The 21,256-nt window shown below is 42.7% G+C and overlaps 1 protein-coding gene and 2 non-coding genes across 3 annotated transcripts; all 3 read left to right on the top strand.

Moving 5' to 3' along the window:
* Window positions 1-16,257: 16,257 nt before the first annotated feature.
* On the top strand, window positions 16,258-20,446 carry LOC149274205 (small ribosomal subunit protein uS2). Its single transcript, XM_089505704.1, has 8 exons — window positions 16,258-16,286; window positions 17,071-17,238; window positions 18,044-18,162; window positions 18,723-18,968; window positions 19,558-19,686; window positions 19,833-19,992; window positions 20,092-20,127; window positions 20,346-20,446. Exons 2-8 carry the CDS (start codon window positions 17,106-17,108, stop codon window positions 20,444-20,446), a joined length of 924 nt encoding a protein of 307 aa, XP_089361830.1. The 5' UTR covers window positions 16,258-16,286; window positions 17,071-17,105.
* LOC149274207 (small nucleolar RNA SNORA62/SNORA6 family) lies at window positions 18,492-18,652 on the top strand. Its single transcript, XR_016279439.1, has one exon. It is a non-coding gene; the product is annotated as a small nucleolar RNA SNORA62/SNORA6 family (small nucleolar RNA).
* LOC149274206 (small nucleolar RNA SNORA62/SNORA6 family) lies at window positions 19,345-19,500 on the top strand. The gene has a single exon (XR_016279438.1). It is a non-coding gene; the product is annotated as a small nucleolar RNA SNORA62/SNORA6 family (small nucleolar RNA).
* Window positions 20,447-21,256: the final 810 nt, after the last annotated feature.

Here is a 21,256-nt window from a genome sequence, read left to right as displayed (position 1 = left end):
GTTACTTGCTTAGACTATATTACCCTTATTTGCTGGTCCTGTTATATACATGAAATACACTGCATTACCTGGATTTCTGTTTGTGGTGTCTTTGTTTGCATAATCATGCACCGTGGGTTACATACTGAACCCCAAGTATCCCCTGCGCATGGGCTCCTACCCGACCTGATCACCCGAGTCCTGACAGAATACAAAGGCCGTTACAAGGAGTCAGCGGGGTTACTTTTAGTCATCAAAGTGATAGGAGAATGCTTGCTTGAACTGTGCAAATCATTAATGCAAATATGGGACTCCAACTCCAATCACTCTCATGAAGACCATTCACCTACACCTGCTACATCACCTGAGAAATCCAACAAGCCTGTTACCAGTGTTAAAAAGGAATCTCCTATGAAATCTAGGAAACGTGAACCCCTTACCACAACCGAATTACAACAAAGGCGTGATGAGGAATCTTGCTTTTACTGTGGCAAAAAGGGACACTGGATCACCCAATGTCCTCTGAAACCTCCTAAACCCTCTGTACCGATTGAGCAGTCTACGTCACAACCACAGAGCTCTGCTAAAAGGGGAAGTAGCTTTATTCCCCAGCATAGTGAACCCATGGAGTATATACCAACCCTGGTGATTCCTGGTGCTTCTCAAACTCCGGTGGATGTCCAGCTGAAGCCTGATGATTGTTCTGTGATGGAATGCAGCGTCTGTGATCCTACAGTCTGTGGCAGTGTGGGTTGCTCCCATATGGATGAACTTCCTATTGCTTTCTGTTCAGCCGTGATTGCAACTCCTATCACTGCTACCTCAGCAAAGTGATACACCAGAGACTACCATAGCCCCTAGTATCACCTCTGGACTGATAGCAAAGATACATGACCCTATTCCATCTCTGAGGAGGAAGGGGCCTTCCATCAGTGCTTCACATACCAAGCCTGCTTCTCCCGTTTTGAACCAGTGCAGTTCTGGTACTACCCCCCTGCCCCCAGTAGTGCCCTGGGTACAGGGCAGCTATGTGACCCCTGGTACATGGAAAGAGAAAGCACTGAATCATACCTTCTCATCAACTTCTTCAGCATCCAGTCCTAATTTGACCTACGATTGCACCACAGATAACCTTTCCTTCGATTGTGTTATTACCTCTAATGGCAATATAATCAGAAAGGAAGACCTGGAGATCTGTGAACAAGCTTTACCGAAGAAGAAGAAATCACGTTAAGTACACCCTTCTGCTCAGTTTATTAAAGGTGTACAGATTTTGTTCAGTCTGTTCGCGTTCAGTGACCGCTCCTTGGGGAGGGGGTACTGTCAGGAACCAATTTTTCGCTGCCTGAACCATGGCTTTTTTAATACCTGTGGTGTTTACATCTGCAACCACTAGTGGCCACCCTCCACCCTCTGGAGCACTCAGAACTCAGGTGTGCCTTGTTACCTGGGTTGAGCCCTAGTCTACATCCAGCTGGGCCTTGTTACCTGGATTACCCTGCCTTTATGAACCTGCCCTGCCCTTCAGTCAGGGCCTTTGTATTGTAGTCTATGGACTTTCCTGCTGTGGCTCTGCACCTGTACTGTTCCTGGTTCCCTGCTTTGTGTCTTTCCAAGTGGACTCCCTGCTATTGTGTCCTTCCAAGTGGACTCCCTGCTATTGTGTCCTTCCAAGTGGACTCCCTGCTATTGTGTCCTTCCAAGTGGACTCCCTGCTATTGTGTCCTTCCAAGTGGACTCCCTGCTATTGTGTCCTTCCAAGCGGGCTGTGTGCCTTTTGTACCCCTCCAAGTGGGCTGTGTGCTTTTCGTACCCTTCCAAGCGGGCTCTCTGTCTGTCGTGCCCTTCCAAGCGGGCTCTCTGTCTGTCGTGCCCTTCCAAGCGGGCTCCCTGCCAAAAGACTTATTACCTGTATTTTATTTTGCCATACGTCCGGTTACTTGCTTAGACTATATTACCCTTATTTGCTGGTCCTGTTATATACATGAAATACACTGCATTACCTGGATTTCTGTTTGTGGTGTCTTTGTTTGCATAATCATGCACCGTGGGTTACATACTGAACCCCAAGTATCCCCTGCGCATGGGCTCCTACCCGACCTGATCACCCGAGTCCTGACAGAAGGTTACATACACCTTGTATGTATGCATGCTCCTAATCAATCCCAGGTAAAGTTTCTGAACTTTTTGATCGAAAAATCTGATAGGCTTTCCATTGGAATGCTCATTATCGAGGCAATATGAATTGTGCGATAGATATAATATAAGATCAAGTCTCTGGCGTTTATCTTTTGGGAAATGTATTCTCAAAAATAGTTTGATGTCTGGAGGACCCAACATCCCACTGCTACAGATTTTTCTTTTTTTCCAAAAATCTACTATTCTTCTTCCAGGATTTATGCTTTCTTTACCATGGCTTCTTTTTTTAAAAACTGTCCTTTTATAATCATATTAGTAATACCTTATGGCAGGGGCGTACCTAGAGTATTTGGCACCCGGGACGGATCCTGTAAGTGGCACCCCCCCCCCCCAAATGTAAAGACATCTACAAAATTATGTTGACAAGAATATTTATTGCACCAATTTGTAAACTGTATGTCAACTGTAAACAACAAGAAATCTGAAAAAATAAATTAATAACTTATAAGTAAAATAAATACGTTTAAATAACATTTACTGAACATATAATAGTGCTTTCTTTAACCCCTTCGTGACAAAGGCTGATTTTACTTTTTGTACCCTTCGTGACAATGGCCGTTTTAACATTTCTGCGCTGCTCGTGTTTAGCTGTAATTTTCTTCTTTCCCGTTTACTGAACCCACACACATTAGATATTGTTTTTATCAGGACAAGAAGGGCTTTCTTTAGATGACATTGTTTTGATTGTATCATATTATTTACTATTAAAAAAAGTATAAAATATGGTGAAAAATTTAGAAAAAAATTGTTTCTAACTTTTAGTTGAAAAATCTTTTACTCATCTATAAAAGGTAATAAAAAAAACCTGCTAAATAGATTCTACTATTTGTCCTGAGTTTAGAAATACCCAATGTTTTTTTTGCTTTTTTCTGCACGTTATGGAGCAATAAGTACAGGTAGCGTTTTGCTATTTCAAAGCCATTTTTTCCAAATCTGGTAATTCTTCCCTCCATGTGCCATTTCGGGTATCTTTGAAGCCGGCCAATGCAATTTACCCCATCAAATCATATATTTTTGAAAACTAGACAGCCCAGGGTACTCCAAGTGCTAGTATTGTAACCCTTTCCAAGCACTTATTCTACCATCAGCCTTTGTCAAACTTTATGGTAGTAATTTTTTTGCATTTGTTTTTTCACACACATTTTACTTTAGGTATGAATAAACAGGTTCTGGTATATGTCACTATCATAAACACCCCAATATGTGTTTAGCAACATCTCCTGAGTACAGCGACACCTCACATGAATGATTTTGCCTGGCTGTTTGGGGTCAAAAGGGCCACATTTGGGACATGCACATTTTTCAATGTTGAACTTTGGCATTTGGGGATCCACTGCCCATGCCCTATTTGGTACATCTTTGAGCCGGACCATTTCAGTGTGCCCAACAAAACCATATATTTTTGAAAACTAGACACCCCAGGGTATTTTAAATGCTGGTATTTTAACTCTTTGCATGCACACATTTTACCACCAGCATTTTTTCAAAGTTTGCAGTAGTATTTTTGTGTGTGTATTTTTCCCACACACACCTACTTTATGTATGAATTTACAGCTCCTGGTATATGCCGCTGTCACACGACACCCCAATATGTGTTCAGCAACATTTTTCTGAGTACAGTGATACCCCACATGCATGGGTTTGTCATTTTTGGGGGGAACTAAAAGGCCACATTTGGTACGTGTGCATTTTTCTAATTGGAAATTAGATGTGTGGCCATCCTTCCCCCCCGTGTTAATTGGGACCTTGTTGAACCCGGCCAATTCAATTTACCCCATCAAATCATACATTTTTTAAAAGTAGACACCCCATGGGCATTTAATATGCCAGTATTTTAACTCTTTCCATGCGAGAATTGTTTTAAGCTAATATGCTAATTTTAGGACTTGCTCACAAAAATATATTTTTTATATATATATATATATATATTTTTTTTTTTTATTTTTTTTTACTTTTTTCAACTTGAAGGTTCCCCTGATAGTGACATCAGTGGGAAATTATTTTTACATTTTACTGTTTTTTTACTATTTTTTTTCTAATAATTTTATTTTTAATTTTTTCTAATCACACTGTGATTAGAAAGCTGAGCTCCATTGACTTGCATGGTGGAATGCAGTACCTATATTCAACCTGCAAGTGGAGCCAGAGTTCTCTAGAGGGTCAGGAGACCGTCTAGCGAACCTTTTCATCTTTATTTTTTTTTTTCCCGGGCCGCCGCCATCTTGCTGATGGCGAAGATCACCGGCAGCTGCGGCTGTGACCGCTCTCCGGAGCGGTCACAGTCCATCCCCAGGTAAGTGTTTGGTGTCGCTGGATGCCTCCTGATCGAGGCATTCCAGCGACACCATTTAAGTTTAAGTTGATCGCCTCCTAAACGCTTTTAAAACATTTTAAAAAGTATGGCGGATGTTGACGCCCCGGGGAGGGGCCAGAGATGGCCCCTTTCTGCCGATAATGGCGTTGCTGAATGCCTCGAGGTCGAGGCATTACAGCAACGCCGTTTCGGTGCAGAAAGCGTAAATAGATCGCTTTCTGCACCCGTTTAATGACGTGCCGGTCCTGGCACGTCAGTTGTCGTTATCGACTTGAATTTCCGTGACGTGCCAGGAGCGGCAATTGTCATCAAGGGGTTAATAACCCTCCAAAAAAAACAGCGTCCACATTGCCCACATAGAACCTGACCAGCACCCAAATTACACACACATAGGACGTGCCATCTTTGCCCCCAAACAGCCCAGCATGAGTCAGCATTGTTCCCAAACAGCCGAGTGTACGCCATCTTTGTCCCATAAACACGCTACCTGTGCCATCTTTGTCCCATAAACACCCTGCCTGTGCCATTTTTGTCCCATAAACACCTGCTTATACCATCTTTGCCTTTTTGACAAATCAACTATACACCTATGATTAACACAAACACTTTTACAGTCACTCACTTATTCACTTTCATTAACACAATTCATTCACACAGTCATTTATTCTTTCACACAAATTATTTACACATATTCATTGATGGATTCTCACAAATTCATTAATTCTCTCACTCATTCACACAATTCATCCACACATTAATCCATTCATTTTCGCTCTCTCATTCTGACTCTTTATTTCAATATTCTTGCTACCCTCCTTTCTCCCTATCTAACCATTCTCACCCCCTTCTGCCCTACCTACCCCGTCTCACTCCCTTCTCCCTATCTACCCCTTATCCCCCCGTCTCACTCCCTTCTCCCTATCTACCCCTCCTAACTATCTACCCTCTCCCCCCTTTGAAGTTCACTTACCTTTCAGGAGTCCTGCGGTGGGGGTGTAAGGCCTCTGTCTCCCAGCTCTGCCACTGTATGGAACAGTATAGAGTGATGGGAGTTATGATGTACTTTAGAGCATAATGAAAAAGACATTGGAAATGGTACAGCATAACACCCATCACTCTCACACATTTACCAATCCACACATACCAATCCACAGATTCCACATTTACCAATCCACACATTCCTCTTCTTCTGTCTTCTTCCAGTTCAGAGGCCACGGACGGCGGTGGGCGCGGCTTCAGTGTTGTGCGCCGGGATCCGACAACAAACCCCGGCGCACAGCAGCAGTTGCCGCGCGGATCGCGAGGGAGCGCTATCTTGCTATATACCGCTCCCTTGCGAGCCTTCTCCTCCAGCGGCGGACATTACTGTCCGTCTCTGGAGGGGTGCCGGGTGCCGGCAAGTTGGCACCCCCCTGATGAGCGGCACCCAGTGCTGACCGCCCCCCCGCCAGGTACGCTACTGCCTTATGGTCTGATCACGCTCATACGTACATGGTCATCAGGGATAATCCTCAATATTCTACCAGACCAGGTTAGAGAGTACATTTATTCGATTTCATCAGAATCCTTTTAACACTTATCTTTGTAGAGAGGTACAGCAATTTCTAGAATTTCCTGATCAGGGCATATACTTGTGAGACTTATCCTGTGTGTTTTATTTTACGTGCTTTTGATTTGATTAAGGGAAGACTGACAAAAAGTTATCGTTACTAAATACTTTTGGTACAACCAAAAGGTATTACAAGATTCTGCAACATGTGTTTACTTTGCATCTACAAGTAAACTGAAATTGAGAACAGAGAGAAGAATAAGATGCAATAATACACTTTTAGCACCAGCACAAATCCATGAAGCTTTCAAACATTATTATGGGCCGGCTCACTATACAATCTTCCGCACCAATTTAACTTACTGTCGTTAACCCTTCGTTTTCGGGGGACGTGCCCGGACCGTCAATTGTCATTAAGGGGTTTAACTTCTGGACCCCTCCAAACCGCCAGAGCCTGTTCAACACCGCCTTGAAAACCAGAACAAGATATGTCTAAACCAACGTTGTTGAGATGAACTTCATCACTTAATAAGCTACAAATTGATATTGAGATAATGTCTTCACCTTCATGAACTAAGAAGCCATTGACAAACTTTTACCAAATGTAAAACTACATTAAAACCCTGACCCAATTTGTTGGTGTTGGGATGCTGTATCCAAAAGAAAAAACAAATTACCGTATTTGCTCGATTATAAGATGGGTCGTCTTATAATCGAGCAAATACGGTAATTTGTGATTATAAGACGACACCCCCAAATCTGAATATTAATTTAGGAAAAAAAGAAAAAGCCTGAATATAAGACGACCCTATAGGAAAAAAGTTTTACCAGTAAATGTTAATTCATCTAAACTATTTTTTTTTTTAATAAAAGCTATGATTGAGAAAATATTTTGGTTTTATTTCCTTCTATTTTCCAACCTGCCCCCCAGTTATGCACATCTGCCCCAGAAATGCCTTATATCCCCTATATGCCACTGTGCCCCATGATATGCCTTTTAACCCTATATAACACTGTGCCCTATGATATGCCTTTTGACCCCCTATGTGCCACTCTGCCTCCAGAAATGCCTTATACCCCTATATGCCACTCTGGCATTTAGAGGGTTAAAAGGCATATTATGGGGAAGAGTGGCATATAGGGAGGTTTAAGGCATTCAGGAGGCAGAGTGGCGTATAGAGGGTTAAAAGGGCATTTCTGGAGGCAGAGTGGCATTAAGGGGGTTAAAAGGCATTTCACAGAGCACTCTGCCTCCAGAAATGCCTTATGCCCCCCATTTAACAGAAAAAGACACCGAGTACCTCAAATCCCTAGGCCTATACCCTATACAAAAAATTTTTCATTATATCTACAAAACCTTTTAACTTAAATAAAAAGGGTAACACAGCCATTTTCTATTGATAAGTGCTACTGACCAACCTTACTGTAAGCCCTACTAATATACCGCAGCAACAACCGGACTGCAGGTTGAGAGCGTCCTCCACCCCAAGTGATCACACCTAAATAAAATGTGCTTATTACGCAACTCATCGGCCCATATCTCTACTGCAAGAATAATAGGGAAGAGTTCCAACAACGTTACATTATGTGTGCAGCCCCATGCTCACCAAGATTCCAGCCATGCACCTGATAACCAGTGCCCCCAAAATAAGTCCAAAACCCGAAAGACCCAGCTGCATCTGTGAACAACTCAAGCTCCCTGTTTAAAGTAGTTTCCAACAGCCATGATCTGCCATTATAAGATATCGGTATATTTTCCCACACCTTAAATCCTCTTTAACCCCTTCAGTCCCCTGTGGACGTAGCGGTACGTCCAAAAAAACGCATCCCAAGAATCCCCTATGGACGTACCGGTATGTCCAGCCTTTCTTGCAGCGGCAGGGACACATCCCTGCTTCTGCACGGAAGGTCAGGCTGTCGTTTGACAGCCTGGACCCCCCCCATGAAAGTCGGAAAGCTGTTACATTTAAACTGCCCGATCGAGCGGGAAGTTCATTGGAGGACAGGATATCCCCTGCAGGTACATGGTACATGTTTTTTTCAGGTATCAAAGGTATCCCGAGTCTGCCTACTATGGCCTGACATGTTGCTTAAAGTACAGCACACACATTGGAATTTGGAGGGCCCAAACGTAAGAAATTGTGTAAATAATGCAGGATTTAATTAAGTCCGACACACAACCCACTCTACAAATGAACTACATTTTTCAAAATAAGAACAAGATATTGAACAACCCGTAGGTAAACAACAATCAACAAAATAAAAGCCTTCCCAAATATAACCCATTAAATGTATGCTTGATGGGCTAACCGGTAACAACTGGAAGGATGATTCTATACTTCAGCAAGAAGAGCACCCAAATTGTCTTACCTAACTTAAGACCGCATCAAATGATGTGTATGAATCCAAACACAAATCCCTCCTGGGATATCATAGATGATGAATAATAATGAAATTCACCAGGTTCCTTTTTTGGCACTAGTTCCAAGGGTTAAATCCTTAAATCGAGCTTCTCACAAACTTCATTAGGATGATTTAACGCAGAATGCAAATTCTTAACTTTGAAAGAACTGGGAATGCCCAGAAAGGGAATACAAAAACCAGACAAAAAACCCTCAAACAACAATTGCGCAGTAGCTCTGTCTTCATACAGATGAATCCACTGTACTATTGCCACAACGCTCACTGGCATCTTCCCTTTTTTTGAACTATGTGTTGATTTAGCACAACTCTTACCTTTCTTAAAATATCAGTGGATGGGAACTCCCACATCCTGAGCATTCATGTCACAACATGCAATTTGGGGTCCATCTACACTGCCCCTCAACAGAACTTGGTGATGGTAGCAAATAAAGTTTGGGGGTCGTGGGGTGAACAGATTCAGGGTTAGGGTGCAGTTGCTCTGGGCCCTGCAGGGAGAGCAGTCCTGCAGGCTGTTTTGTACCATTAACCCTTTTACACCAACATTCTCCCTTAATGCCACTGTGTGATGCCAGCAAAGCAGCAAATAGTGATTTGTTTTTAGGTGCTTCTGTGACTGCTAAAAACATTGGTAAAGGGGGAGAGGGGGTCACTCATAAGGGGTACTTAATTTTTTCCGCACCAGAAAAAAATATTTTTCTTTTTAGAGGACCTGGTTCCACCAGGGTCTTTTCGGTGATTCCAAAATTCCCATACTCGATATCTGTAAATGCAAGTAATTGTAACCCCTTAAGGACCAGGCTGTGTTTTACCTTTTGTACCCTTTTGGGCCGAGGCTGTTTTAACACTTTTGTGGTGCTCGTGTTTAGATGTAATTTTCTCCTCACTCAGTTAGTGTACCCACACAAGTTATATATTGTTTTTTCAGGACAAGAAGGGCTTTCTTCAGATACCATAGTTTTGATCATATTATCTAATTTTCCATAAAAATAAAAAAAATAAAAATTGAAAAAGAAAACACATTTTCTGACTTTTACCCTAAAAATCTTTCACTCATCAAAAAAAGCTAATGAAAAAAAACCTGCTAAATAGATTCTACTATTTGTCCTGAGTTTAGAAATATCGAATGTTTTTATGTTTTGGGTTTTTTTTTGCTTTTTTCTGCACGTTATTGGGCAATAAGTACAAGTAGCGTTTTGCTATTTTAAAACCATTTTTTTCCCAAGCTGGTCATTCTACCTCATGTGCTATTTTGGGTATCTTTGAAGCTGGCCAATGCAATTTACTAGACACCTCAAGGTATTTCAAATGCTGGTATTTTAACCCTTTCCATGCACTAATTCTACTACCACCCTTAGTCAAACTTTGTGGTAATAATTTATTTAGTGTTTTTTTATCAATAAAATTGTGTTTCAGGTATGGATTTACAGCTCCTGGTATATGTCACTTTCAAACAAGACCCCAATATGTGTTCAGCAACATCTCCTGAGTACAGTGATACCACCCATGCATGGGTATGTCGGGTTGTTTCGGAGGTAAAACGCCACATTTAGGAAGTGCACATTGTTAAACGTAGAACTTTTACATCTGGTCTTACTGACCCCATGTCCTAATAGGGCCATCTTTGAAGCCGGCTAATTCAATTTACCCCATCATACCATATATTTTTGAAAACTAGACCCCAAGATATTTCAAATGCTAGTATTTTAACCCTTTCCATGCATGAGATTCTACCACCAGCCTTTGCCAAAGTTTGAGGTATACATCACTATCAAACAACACTCCAATGTGTGTTCAGCAACTTCTCCCGAGTTTGGGGTTAAAATGCCACATTTGGGAAGTGAGCTTTTTTCCCCCATTTTGGTCAGTCTGTGCCACTCCAATTTACCCCATAAAACCATTCTTTTTTTTTTAAATTAGACACCCCTTGGGTATTTGAAATGCTTTTACTTTAACTCTTTCCATGTCAAGATTTTTTGGAAGATACAGCACTAATTTTTGCACTTGCTCATAATAATAAACTTTATTTTTTAATTTTATTCTTTTTGGACTTTTTTTTACATTTTGCTGGAACTGGATGGTTCCTCTGATGCATAATGATTTTTATATGTTACCACTCCCCCCCCCATATATATTTTTTTAATTATTTTTTAAATATTTTACTAATCACATAGTGATAAGAAAGCTGGGCACCATTGACTTGCATGGTTGAATGCTGTACCTGTATTCAACCTGCAAGTGGAGCCAGAGTTCTCTAGAGGATCTGGAAACCCTCTGGCAAACTTTTCCAACTTTGTTATTTTTTTTAAAGGACGCGGCGCCATTTTGCGAGTGGCAAAATCACTCGCACGGGAGCGGTCACAGCACATCCTGGGGTGAGTGTTCGGTGTCGCCGAGGCATTTCAGCAACACCATTGAAGTTTATGAGGTGATCGTTGATCGCCTCCTAAACTTTTAAAATGGGCCTCCGCCACCATACACTGTATGGCGGATGTTGAAGCCCACGGGGAGGGGGCAGACATGGCCCATGATGCAGATCTCAGTGTTGCTGAATGCCTAGACATCAAGGTATTACAGCGCTTAAGCGAAGAAAGTGATTGTCAGGCACGTCATAGGTCGTTAAGTGATCGTTTTCCATGACGTGCCGTCAATGGACGTTAAGGGGTTAAAACAAAAAAAAACCTAGCGCCCTCTGGACTTCAAGCTAGCTCAGCCTCAAACCCAGAGGACCAAGCATTCCTGTGGGGTACTCACTTGATCTTAGCCAAAAGGAAGAGGAGAATCTACAGGTTACGGAAAATGGGTGATGAGCCAATGTGTGAAAGTGGCAGCTGTAAAATGTCATTAATTTGGATATTAATCTCATTTGGGGGAGAGAAAGGACACTATGTGAGTGAAGGAGACAACAATGTCAAGTTAACAGACAACCCCACAATAGCTAAATGGCCTTATCATACCTATTTAGAGAATTCATCAGTGTATGGAACATTATGTTCATCTGTGTATGGGAATCAAAAATAGTAAGAATATCCCCATATCAGGACATTGTGTTTCATTGATGAGCCTGGGCCACTTTTACTAAAATGAGCCAACAAATAGTACATTTGTGTGTGGGAGAAGGGATATCCGTCGGTAGAAATACTAAGAGAACCATTTCAGGCCTTCAGATAAATACTGACATCATTAAGATAGTCAAAGACAAATTCAAATAATTGTGCGGGTTTAAGACAGAACAGTCTCTGTAACAAAGAGAGAACCCAGGGAACACCTGAGACAGTCTGAGAGACCCCCCCTTGCATGTTTTCTTCAGCCTCATGACATTCTATTCAGGTATCCATACCCAAATCTTTTTTTCCCATACTACTCTTCTATTGAGGTAGGGCTGCAACAACTAATCGATAAAATTGATAATAATCAATAATGAAAAGCATTTTCACTATCTATTAGTTGAATCGATTTTCTTGAATATAAGGTGAGGGTTTTTTCAGGGTTTTCCCACGTTTGTACCATTCTCTTCGTAAACTAAACTTCTTGACATTATATCTAAGCTTCTGACCCTATAGTTGTAGACTGACTTTTTTCAAAAATTTCTCCAAATTTTAAATAAAAAAACTTCCCTCTTGTACTTTTGTTAAATCTATTCAAGTCACAAAGCCCCTCTCTATTCTTTCCTCGAATCTATATACAGTATTTGCTTGATTATAAGACGGACCCCAAAATTTGAATATTAATTTATATTCTCTTTCTGCCTATATAACCCAAAACCGTGCTAATTCTCCTTTTAGAAAATGGTATGCTCTTCATCACAAGCCTGGTGTACAAACTTATCACAAGCCCTTTTTTGGTAGATTTTCCCTCATTCCAAACATTTGCCAGGGAACCATACAAGCTTATTAGCTCAGGGCTTGACAAATTTGTTGTGAATCTAGGCGCCAGGTAAAAAAGTTAGGAGCCAGGATTTTTTTAAACTAACAGTTGGTTAGGAGTGATCTGATCATCATCAGTCCACTTACTAAACTCACAGCGTTTGACCTGGAAGCACCCTGGACTTTCAGGTCAGTGCTGTTTTTTTTTATTATTAATTAAAAAATTTTTAACTCTTTCGATGCTGATGTTCCATTGGAGCACAGCATTGACTGATATTTAGTCCGCACAAGCTTGTGGGGAAAAATGTTAACCCCTGCAATGCCACGAATGTATCATACACAAGTGTGGCGCTGAAGGGGTTAACGCTGCACTATTGCTCTCATGGAGCGATCAGGCAGCAGGGGGGTGTTGGGGCTGGTGTCCACACTCATGTGGAGACCAAAGAACCTTCTCCCCTGTCCCTGAAGCTGCCTCTGGCAGCTGGGACTCAATTGCTGGTCTATAGAGCAGCCATTGCAGGGAGGGGAGTATTTGATGACTGCTGTAGGCTTCCATGCCTACAGGAATCATCAAAGGGCTTGTGGGGGCTCGTTTTTGCTGTTGCTGGTCTGCCTGGGCTTCCAGGCAGACCACCAGCAGCAGAGCCCCGTACAAAACGGGAATTAACCCCTAAATGCCGCGATCGCGGCATTGAAGGGGTTAACGGTGCACTGTAGCTCTCATGGAGCGATCAGGCAGCAGGGGGGTGTTGGGTCAGGTCCCCACACTTGTGTGGGGAACCAATCAACACACAACCCCCTTCCCTGAAGCTGCCTGTGGCAGCTATAAACACGATTGCTGGTTTTGCAGCAACCGCGGTTTCAGCCTACAGGATCATTCCGTGGGAGGGATCTCAGGCTCGGGGGCGGGCTCGGAGTAGCTGTGCTGTCTGCCCAGACTCCTGGGCAGATAGCAGCAGCAGCGCCCCCGTGTGGTTACTCAGCCTCTTACATCCACATTTTTTAATGGATGTAAGAGGCTGACAAAACCTAGGCGCCAGGACAAAATTCTCTGTCGCCATGGCAACCTGGCGCCTGGGATTTGTCGAGCCCTGTATTAGCTTGTACTCTTATATTCTTTGATGTACTTATCTGCATGCTCCCAAACTGTCCTGATTTGAGCGGAACAGTCTCGATTTTGGGTCTCTATCCCTACCTTTCTCCCAGGGGCAGAGGTTAGGGTAAGGTGAGAGCCGTTCTCACCTCAGGTGCAGCTGGGGGCACAGCCACCCGATCAGCAGCTGCAGCCTGCAGGACTAGTTGGGAGATCCCAATCTCTTTCTAGTCGGCTTAACATTAGGGAGAGCGAGGTCTGTCACTTCAGCCCTCGCTTTACTGCTCCCTCATTACTACGCACCGGCAAATAATGCCAAGCGCAGGGATATGACATCATCCCTGCGCTCTGCAGCAACAGCCTGCGCATAGTGATGAGGGAGCAGTAAAGCGATGTCTGAAGTGACAGACCTCATGCTCCCAACACAGGATGGAGGATGAAGAATGAAGGAAGAAGGATGGTGGAAGAGGTAAGAGATGGGGAGAATGGGGTGTAATATGTACCGTATTTTCCGGCGTATAAGATGACTGGGCGTATAAGACGACCCCCAACTTTTCCAGTTAAAATATAGAGTTTGGGCTATACTCGCCATACAAGACTACCCCTCTACCCAGTATACAACAACCAGCCAATCACGGCAAGCGATGTACCTTACCGATGATTGGCTGGTTGTTGTATACAAAGCCTGCTTGAATTGGGTGGGTCAGCTCTCCCTAACATATCCCTGTCCACACACACACATGTATACACACACTGCCCTCACACACCCCTTCCTTTACACACATATACACGTACACACCAGCTTACAAACACACATATACACATACACTGCCCATACACAGACATATACATACATACACTGCCCTTACACACACACACATTATATATATATATATATCTACACATACTAACATACGCCTGTCCATACATACACATTTATACACTGCCCTCACCACACACCCCTGCCTTTACACACACACACACACACATATATATATATATATATACACACACGCCAGCTTACAAACACATAAATACCTACACTGCTCTTACACACACCTGACCATACACATACACTAACCTTACACACACATATATACACATACACTGCACTTACTCCCCTTTCTCCCCATCTCTTACCTCTCATCTTCTAACTTCCATCCAGTTGTGGGAGCGTGAGGTCTGTCATTTCAGACCTCTGCTTTACTGCTCCCTCATCACTACGCGCCGGCAATTGATGCCGAGCGCCGGTACATGACGTCATCCCCGCGCTCGGCATCAATAGCCGGCGCGTACTGATTAGGGAGCACGGAAGCCGAGGTCTGAAGTGCCAGACCTCGATCTCCCTAATGTTGGGCTAGTTAGAGGGAGGTCGTGATCTCCCCAACCAGCCCGGCTCATCGGGCGCCCGCTGATCACGGCTAGTTGGGGAGATCACGATCTTGCAGCTACCTCGGCGCGGCCCTGAAGACCGGCCCAGGGGAGGTGGCTTCCCCGCTCGCCCCTCCCCTAGAGATTCGTGATTCTCCAGTCCGGCTCGGTAAGTTTCAGTACCTGGCGGATAAGACGACCCCCGACTTTTGATTAGATTTTCACGGGTTAAAAAGTCGTCTTATACGCCAGAAAATATGGTATGTGTTTCTAAGCTTGTGTGTGTGTATGGACAGGTGTGTGTAAGAGCAGTGTATTTGTAAGGTTTGTGTAAGGGCAGTGTATATGTATATGTGTGTAAAGGCAGTTGCGTGTAAGGGCAGTATATGTTTATATGTGTGTGTAAGGACAGTGTATGTGTATATGTGTGTGTTTATGGGCAGGTGTGTATAAAGGCAGTGTGAAGATTAGTCTTTTTTTTTTAATTAAAAAAAATCTCTGCTGTTGTTGACTACTCTTCCAATGATACTCAGTCAGCATTATGGCGGACACCTGGCTGGCTGAGAATCACAGGAATTGTAGTTCACATCTAGCATCTGCAGCTTTACTGTTGACTGCACTAACCATGATGCTCAGGCAGCATCATGGAAGCAGTATGTCTGGCTGAGCTTCATGTGAACTGTAGTTAACAGCAGATGATATGACAAGCGTTAGTTGTGAATTTAAACTCCCACGATGCCTAGTTGTGTGGACACCTGGCTGGCTGAGCATCATGGGAATTGTAATTCACAGCTAATATCTACCGTTCACTGCACTTCCCATCATGCTCAGCCAGCATCATGGAAGTAGTATGTTTGGCTGAGCCTCATGGGAATGCGATGTGTTCTTTATTTTTAATATGTATGACTGTGCTGACAAAAATGTAGAGTGTTTTAAGTAGCGATGCAAGGGCGGCATTGTAAAGTGCAATTGTATTGATGTATCAGCGAGAGCGATGTTAAAAAAAAAAGTGTCCCTCTTTCACATTTTGAAATGCTGGGAGGTATGGGTGTGTAATTTACTTGGCTCTGCGAACACATTACTCTTTCGGACAATAACCTCAGGGAATATCAGACAGTTCGTTGTAAAGGTTTAACATGGAGGGACACCACCTGCACAACAATGCATTTGCTTGCAATCCATTATACGTCAGACAATAAAGGTATCATCTTTACCAAAAATGCTTTACCACAAAGGCCCGCATCAGACGTATAAAACTAGACGTAAGAAGACAGCAATCGGTAGGTACGTCACGCCTTTCCAGGAGTACCAATATGGCTGGTGCCCTGCCTTCTTTTTGGAGTAAAGCGTTTTTTCATTGGACACCTTAAGGCATGGGTGTACAACACTGTAAGTGATTGGTCAATTAGTAGTATACTTATAGGAATCGCTGCCATTTCACGTTCTCTTTTGCTCAAGCTGCCGAGGCGGGATCTCCATACGGCTTTGTGTCCAGTGAGTGTTTTTGGAGTTTTGTTAATTGGTTTAAATACTCACCACTAGACAACAACTCTTACGCGTGCAAGAGTTGAGTTTTAAAGCCATGAAATTTAGTAGCGGTTCACCTCCGTGTACGCCTTCATTCTGCCCTATGGTATCTGAAGTGCGTTTACTTTGGTAATATTATTCTAACGATTAACGTAGTGCTACTCAATCAAGTTTGCCCTAGTTAACATTAAATGTGTTCGTATGGATTATTCGAAATGGCCGCGGTCTGCTGTGGAAGCGTCATACTCTGTCGTAGCACGTTGCTCGTTACTGTTATCCAAGCTGAATGTTATAACTAGGCACTTGTTCATTGAATTCCTTTGATATGTCAAGTAAAGGGTTGGGGAGGGGAATGACGTTCTTTCACAATGTGTTTAGAGCCGCATTGCTTTAAATGTGTTAAACGTTTCTGTTTAACGTGCCCATACAACGATGTAAATATGCGTGAGCGGGTTTGTGGAAGTCGAGGTGTTTATCGGAGTTTTGGTAAAATGTCCTCCGGTGGGTCAGACGTGAGGTATTCCTATATATTAAACATGGCGCCTCGCATGGTCTGAAGCTATAATTTAAACAACGTGTTTCGAATGTTATACCATTGTGATAACCAGTGGTAATGTACCAGTATACCCCCTTCATACTAGTGGTTTATTTACGAATATGCCACCAGGAGCCACGTGTAGTGTATTTTAAAATATTTACAGTGTTAATAAGCTGCTCATTATGCCTCAATTATGTGTAATTGTTTTCTCAGGTTCCCCATCGTTGCTTTAAAGGGGGTAATTAACAATGTCCGGAGGTCTTGAAGTCCTTCAAATGAAGGAGGAAGATGTCCTCAAGTTCCTGGCTGCAGGAACTCACTTGGGTGGCACAAACCTCGACTTCCAAATGGAGCAATATATCTACAAGAGAAAAAGTGATGGTGAGTGTACGGTTGACTTTAAAGTGGGTAACAGGATCCAGTGCATGTAAGGACACTTGTGTTATGCTCGCCAAACTTGTAGCAAATATAAATTATTTTTGTTGCTACGGTAACTCTACATTTTCAAGCACAATGCTTAGGTGAAAATGTTGTGCCCTATAAAGTGACATCTTGTTTACCCTTTACACCTGCACAAGTGCACTTAAATCTTGAGTTTTTCCTATGTGATTTTAGTGACATTGTAGGACATGAATGCTCAAATGCTTATATTCTGATATGCTGGCCAATGTTGAAAGATATGTGCTTTTCCCTGTGCAGCCCCATCAAAAGTTACTGGCTGGAAAGTGTTCGCATTTGAATTAACGTGAATTAGTTCTGCCCATGTGTCAAGTCTCATTAAACCTTCTAGAGCTCTTGCATGCCCTGTACAGAGCTGGCAGTGTAAACTGCATTCAGGCAATGGCCTGCAAGCCAAGGATCAGGGAAATTTCACATGAGTTCCATAATGAGCTTGCAGGGGAGAATGGAATAATGCATATAATGGTGTTATTTTCAAATAAAGGGCTTATGGCTAATGTACCTCCATGACTGGATGTATCAGTATGTTCTTAAAAAGCTGTGCAAAGAAGTCGATTAGGAAGCACCTGTAAGTCACCACTTTGTTGCAGGGAAATCCTCCTGCAGCAACATGGGAGATTAGGCTGTCTATTCACAATCTGCACAATGCAAACCCTCCTGAGCCCCCCACACAAATTTTGTATCTGTGCCAGGTTTTTCCAGTTTAACATGGCTGTTGTCTTTTTAGGTATTTACATAATAAACCTAAAGCGCACATGGGAGAAGTTGCTACTTGCAGCTCGTGCCATCGTAGCCATTGAAAACCCTGCTGATGTTTGTGTCATCTCTTCAAGGAACACTGGTCAAGTAATTACTAGTTAACTGTATGCAACTTTGGTTATCAAATTGAACGTTTTTAAGTGTTGAATGTCTGCTGGACACCCTCTTCACCAATCTTGACCCTATGTTTTTGGTCTTTAACATTGCTTGGTATCCTGTGCTAGATGAATATGAAAGTTAAGATGTGTCTAGAATTATAAATCCTTGTCATGCTCTACATTTAACAATGGTGGTATATTCAGATGCTATAAACTGTAAAAGTTGGCTCAACTAATTAGTGGACACAAATATCTTTGTAATCACACCACCTACATCTGTTGTGCCTTTCCATAGCATAACTAAATGGGATACCTAGTCATGCACACTGTTAAAGCTCAGAGCTTCAGCTGTATAATATAGCTTGGTGAACTCTTGAGTGTCGGAAGTGTGCTACATTAATACAGAAGCAGGATTTTCGCTAACACCGTCAGAGCCCGTGCTCAATGATCGGAGTTTGATAGTGATCTTTGCTACAGTTTTTGTCTGCAGATTGAAGTGAGACATTACTACCTGGAAGAACTGTTTCATTGCAACTTTCTTCTCTCCAGCGTGCAGTGCTGAAGTTTGCGTCTGCGTGTGGTGCCACACCAATTGCTGGGCGTTTCACACCCGGTACATTCACCAACCAGATCCAGGCTGCCTTTCGTGAGCCACGGCTGTTAGTGGTGACCGATCCTAGGGCTGACCACCAACCCCTCACTGAGGCATCGTATGTCAACATTCCCACCATTGCGTTGTGCAATACAGATTCACCCCTGCGCTATGTGGATATTGCTATTCCTTGTAACAATAAGGTAAGGATTGTCTTGCTTCAGATGCCATAGCAAGAAAGTGACACATCCTATGGTTCATAATTTAGCTTCGGGGTCTGGTTGTGCACTAATTTGTTTAAAGCTAGTCATGGAGTTGTCAGTTGACTGACTTTTTTACTTGCTGAAAACCTTCTAGTGTGAAAAATGTTACTGTGCAATGGCTTGGACTTATTTCGAGTTAAGGGATTTCTATTGTCAAATCCCTTCTGCCAAGACTGCAAGCTACAGAGGTACTTGGTAACATTGTCTTCTTGCAATAGTCATTCCAGCTTACCTGGATTTTATGTGCCATATTATACCTTCTCTGATCACAAAAAGTGGCACTTATCTGTTATGTGATTGGATAACACTGGGTCGCTTTGCACACAGTTAGAACTCTGAGCTGAGACCAATCTGGTCTATGAACTCTTGAGTGTAGGATGTGTGCTACAGTGATATGGCAGGTTTTTCGCCAACACCACAAGTAGCCCTAATGCTTCAGTGAGTGGTGTTGGATAGTAACTTTGCCACAGCCTTTCACATCTTTGAGTCTTCTACTTACACACTGATATATTTGGCATTGCTTCTTCAGGGTGCACACTCCGTTGGTCTCATGTGGTGGATGTTGGCTCGTGAGGTCCTGCGTATGAGGGGTACAATTTCTCGTGAACACCCATGGGAGGTTATGCCTGACTTGTACTTCTACAGGGATCCTGATGAGGTTAGTTTTGGTCTAACTACTTTACTGATTTTCAGCAGCCATGAGAGTGTGAAACTGATTAACATGCCTTTCAATCTGAAATTGGTTTCCATGAGATCTGGGGGGTGTTAAACTGCTGGCTTGTGATAAATTTCTGCTGCTTTCAGATTGATAAAGAGGAACAAGCTGCAGCAGAGAAGGCTGCTACAAAAGAAGAGTACCAAGGTGAATGGACTGCACCAGTCCCAGATTTTCCACCGGCAGAGGTTACGGATTGGTCGGAGGGCGTACAGGTTCCATCTGTGCCTATTCAGCAGTTTGCGCCAGGTGAGACTGCCACGCTGCAGTGCTCTAAAAGACTGAGGGGCCCACTTATTGATTTTGGCTTTTATTTTACTTTTTTTTTTTTTTTTTTCTCATTTTCAGAACGTGCAGACATTCAAGCTGCTCCAAAACCTCAAGGTGAGGAACAGGTTTTACATAACTGCTTCAATGACTAGCACTTCTATTTTAATTTGACTTTCCAGTTCTGTACATCAGCTTTTCTGATTTCCCAGAAAAGTGATTTTTATTAGAGCTTTAATATCTGGTATATTTGTGCCCTGCTGAATTGATTTAGGCACTGAATTTGTTCCTAATATGTGCAAGTCTCTAACCTTTAATCTCTTCAATTTCTATAGCAGAGGACTGGAGTTCCCAACCAGCAAGCACAGATGACTGGTCTGCTGCCCCAACTGCTCAGGCATCTGAGTGGGTTGGAACAACTACTGAATGGTCTTAAAGGAAATTGTAAAGTGCTATTGTTCATGAAAAATGAATAGTAAAGAAAGTCCTTTCGAAGGGTTGTGTGTTATTTTCCTCTTATCCTCTCTTGGTGGATATACCCTGAACAGTCATAACATTATGACTGCTGCCAGGTGAAGTAAATAAGACTGATAAGATTATCATGGCACCTGTGAGTGGGATGTATGAGGCAGCAAGTGAACACTTGGTCATTGTTGATGTGTTAGAAGCAGGAAAGAATGGCCAAGCATAAGTCTGAGTGACCGACAGGCCAAATTGGGTAGAACACTGGGTCAGAGCATCTCTTGTGGTGTATTCCAGGTCTGCAGTGGTCAGTAACTAGGAAATGTGTAGAACGAGTGATTGGTGACCAAGGATCATTGGAGTAGGTCAGTGGTGGCAAATGTTTTTTGAGCCAGAGTGCCTGATTATTTATCCCCCCCAACACACACACAAGTTGCAGACCTCAAAGTGCTAACAATGCATATTACACATGGAGAGGAAGTTTTTTGTTTTTTTTTTGGTACAAAATTACGATCCACAACAGTTCATCAATTTGTCCCGTCTAAATTTTCCATAGAATGTGTCAACAGAACTATTTGGCCCATCGACCTGCCCAAGCTGAACAACACATGAAAAGAGGGTCTATTCGTGAAAAGGATTTTATTAAATAACGTTCACGTTTGCACTGAAATTATATTGGTGTGTAACAAAATGGAGCCTAACAATTTGCAGTAATTGTCCTGCATTGTCTGCCAACTCTCCTGCAGGATCAAGAACATTAAATTACTAAACTTTTTAGCAACGT

Source organism: Sceloporus occidentalis, unplaced genomic scaffold (assembly GCF_023333645.1).
Source record: "Sceloporus occidentalis isolate IW3139 unplaced genomic scaffold, rSceOcc1.0.p SCAF_343, whole genome shotgun sequence".
Lineage (NCBI taxonomy): Eukaryota > Metazoa > Chordata > Lepidosauria > Squamata > Phrynosomatidae > Sceloporus > Sceloporus occidentalis.
Note: the sequence above shows the minus strand (reverse complement) of the source record. Positions and strands in the feature narration are given on the sequence as shown.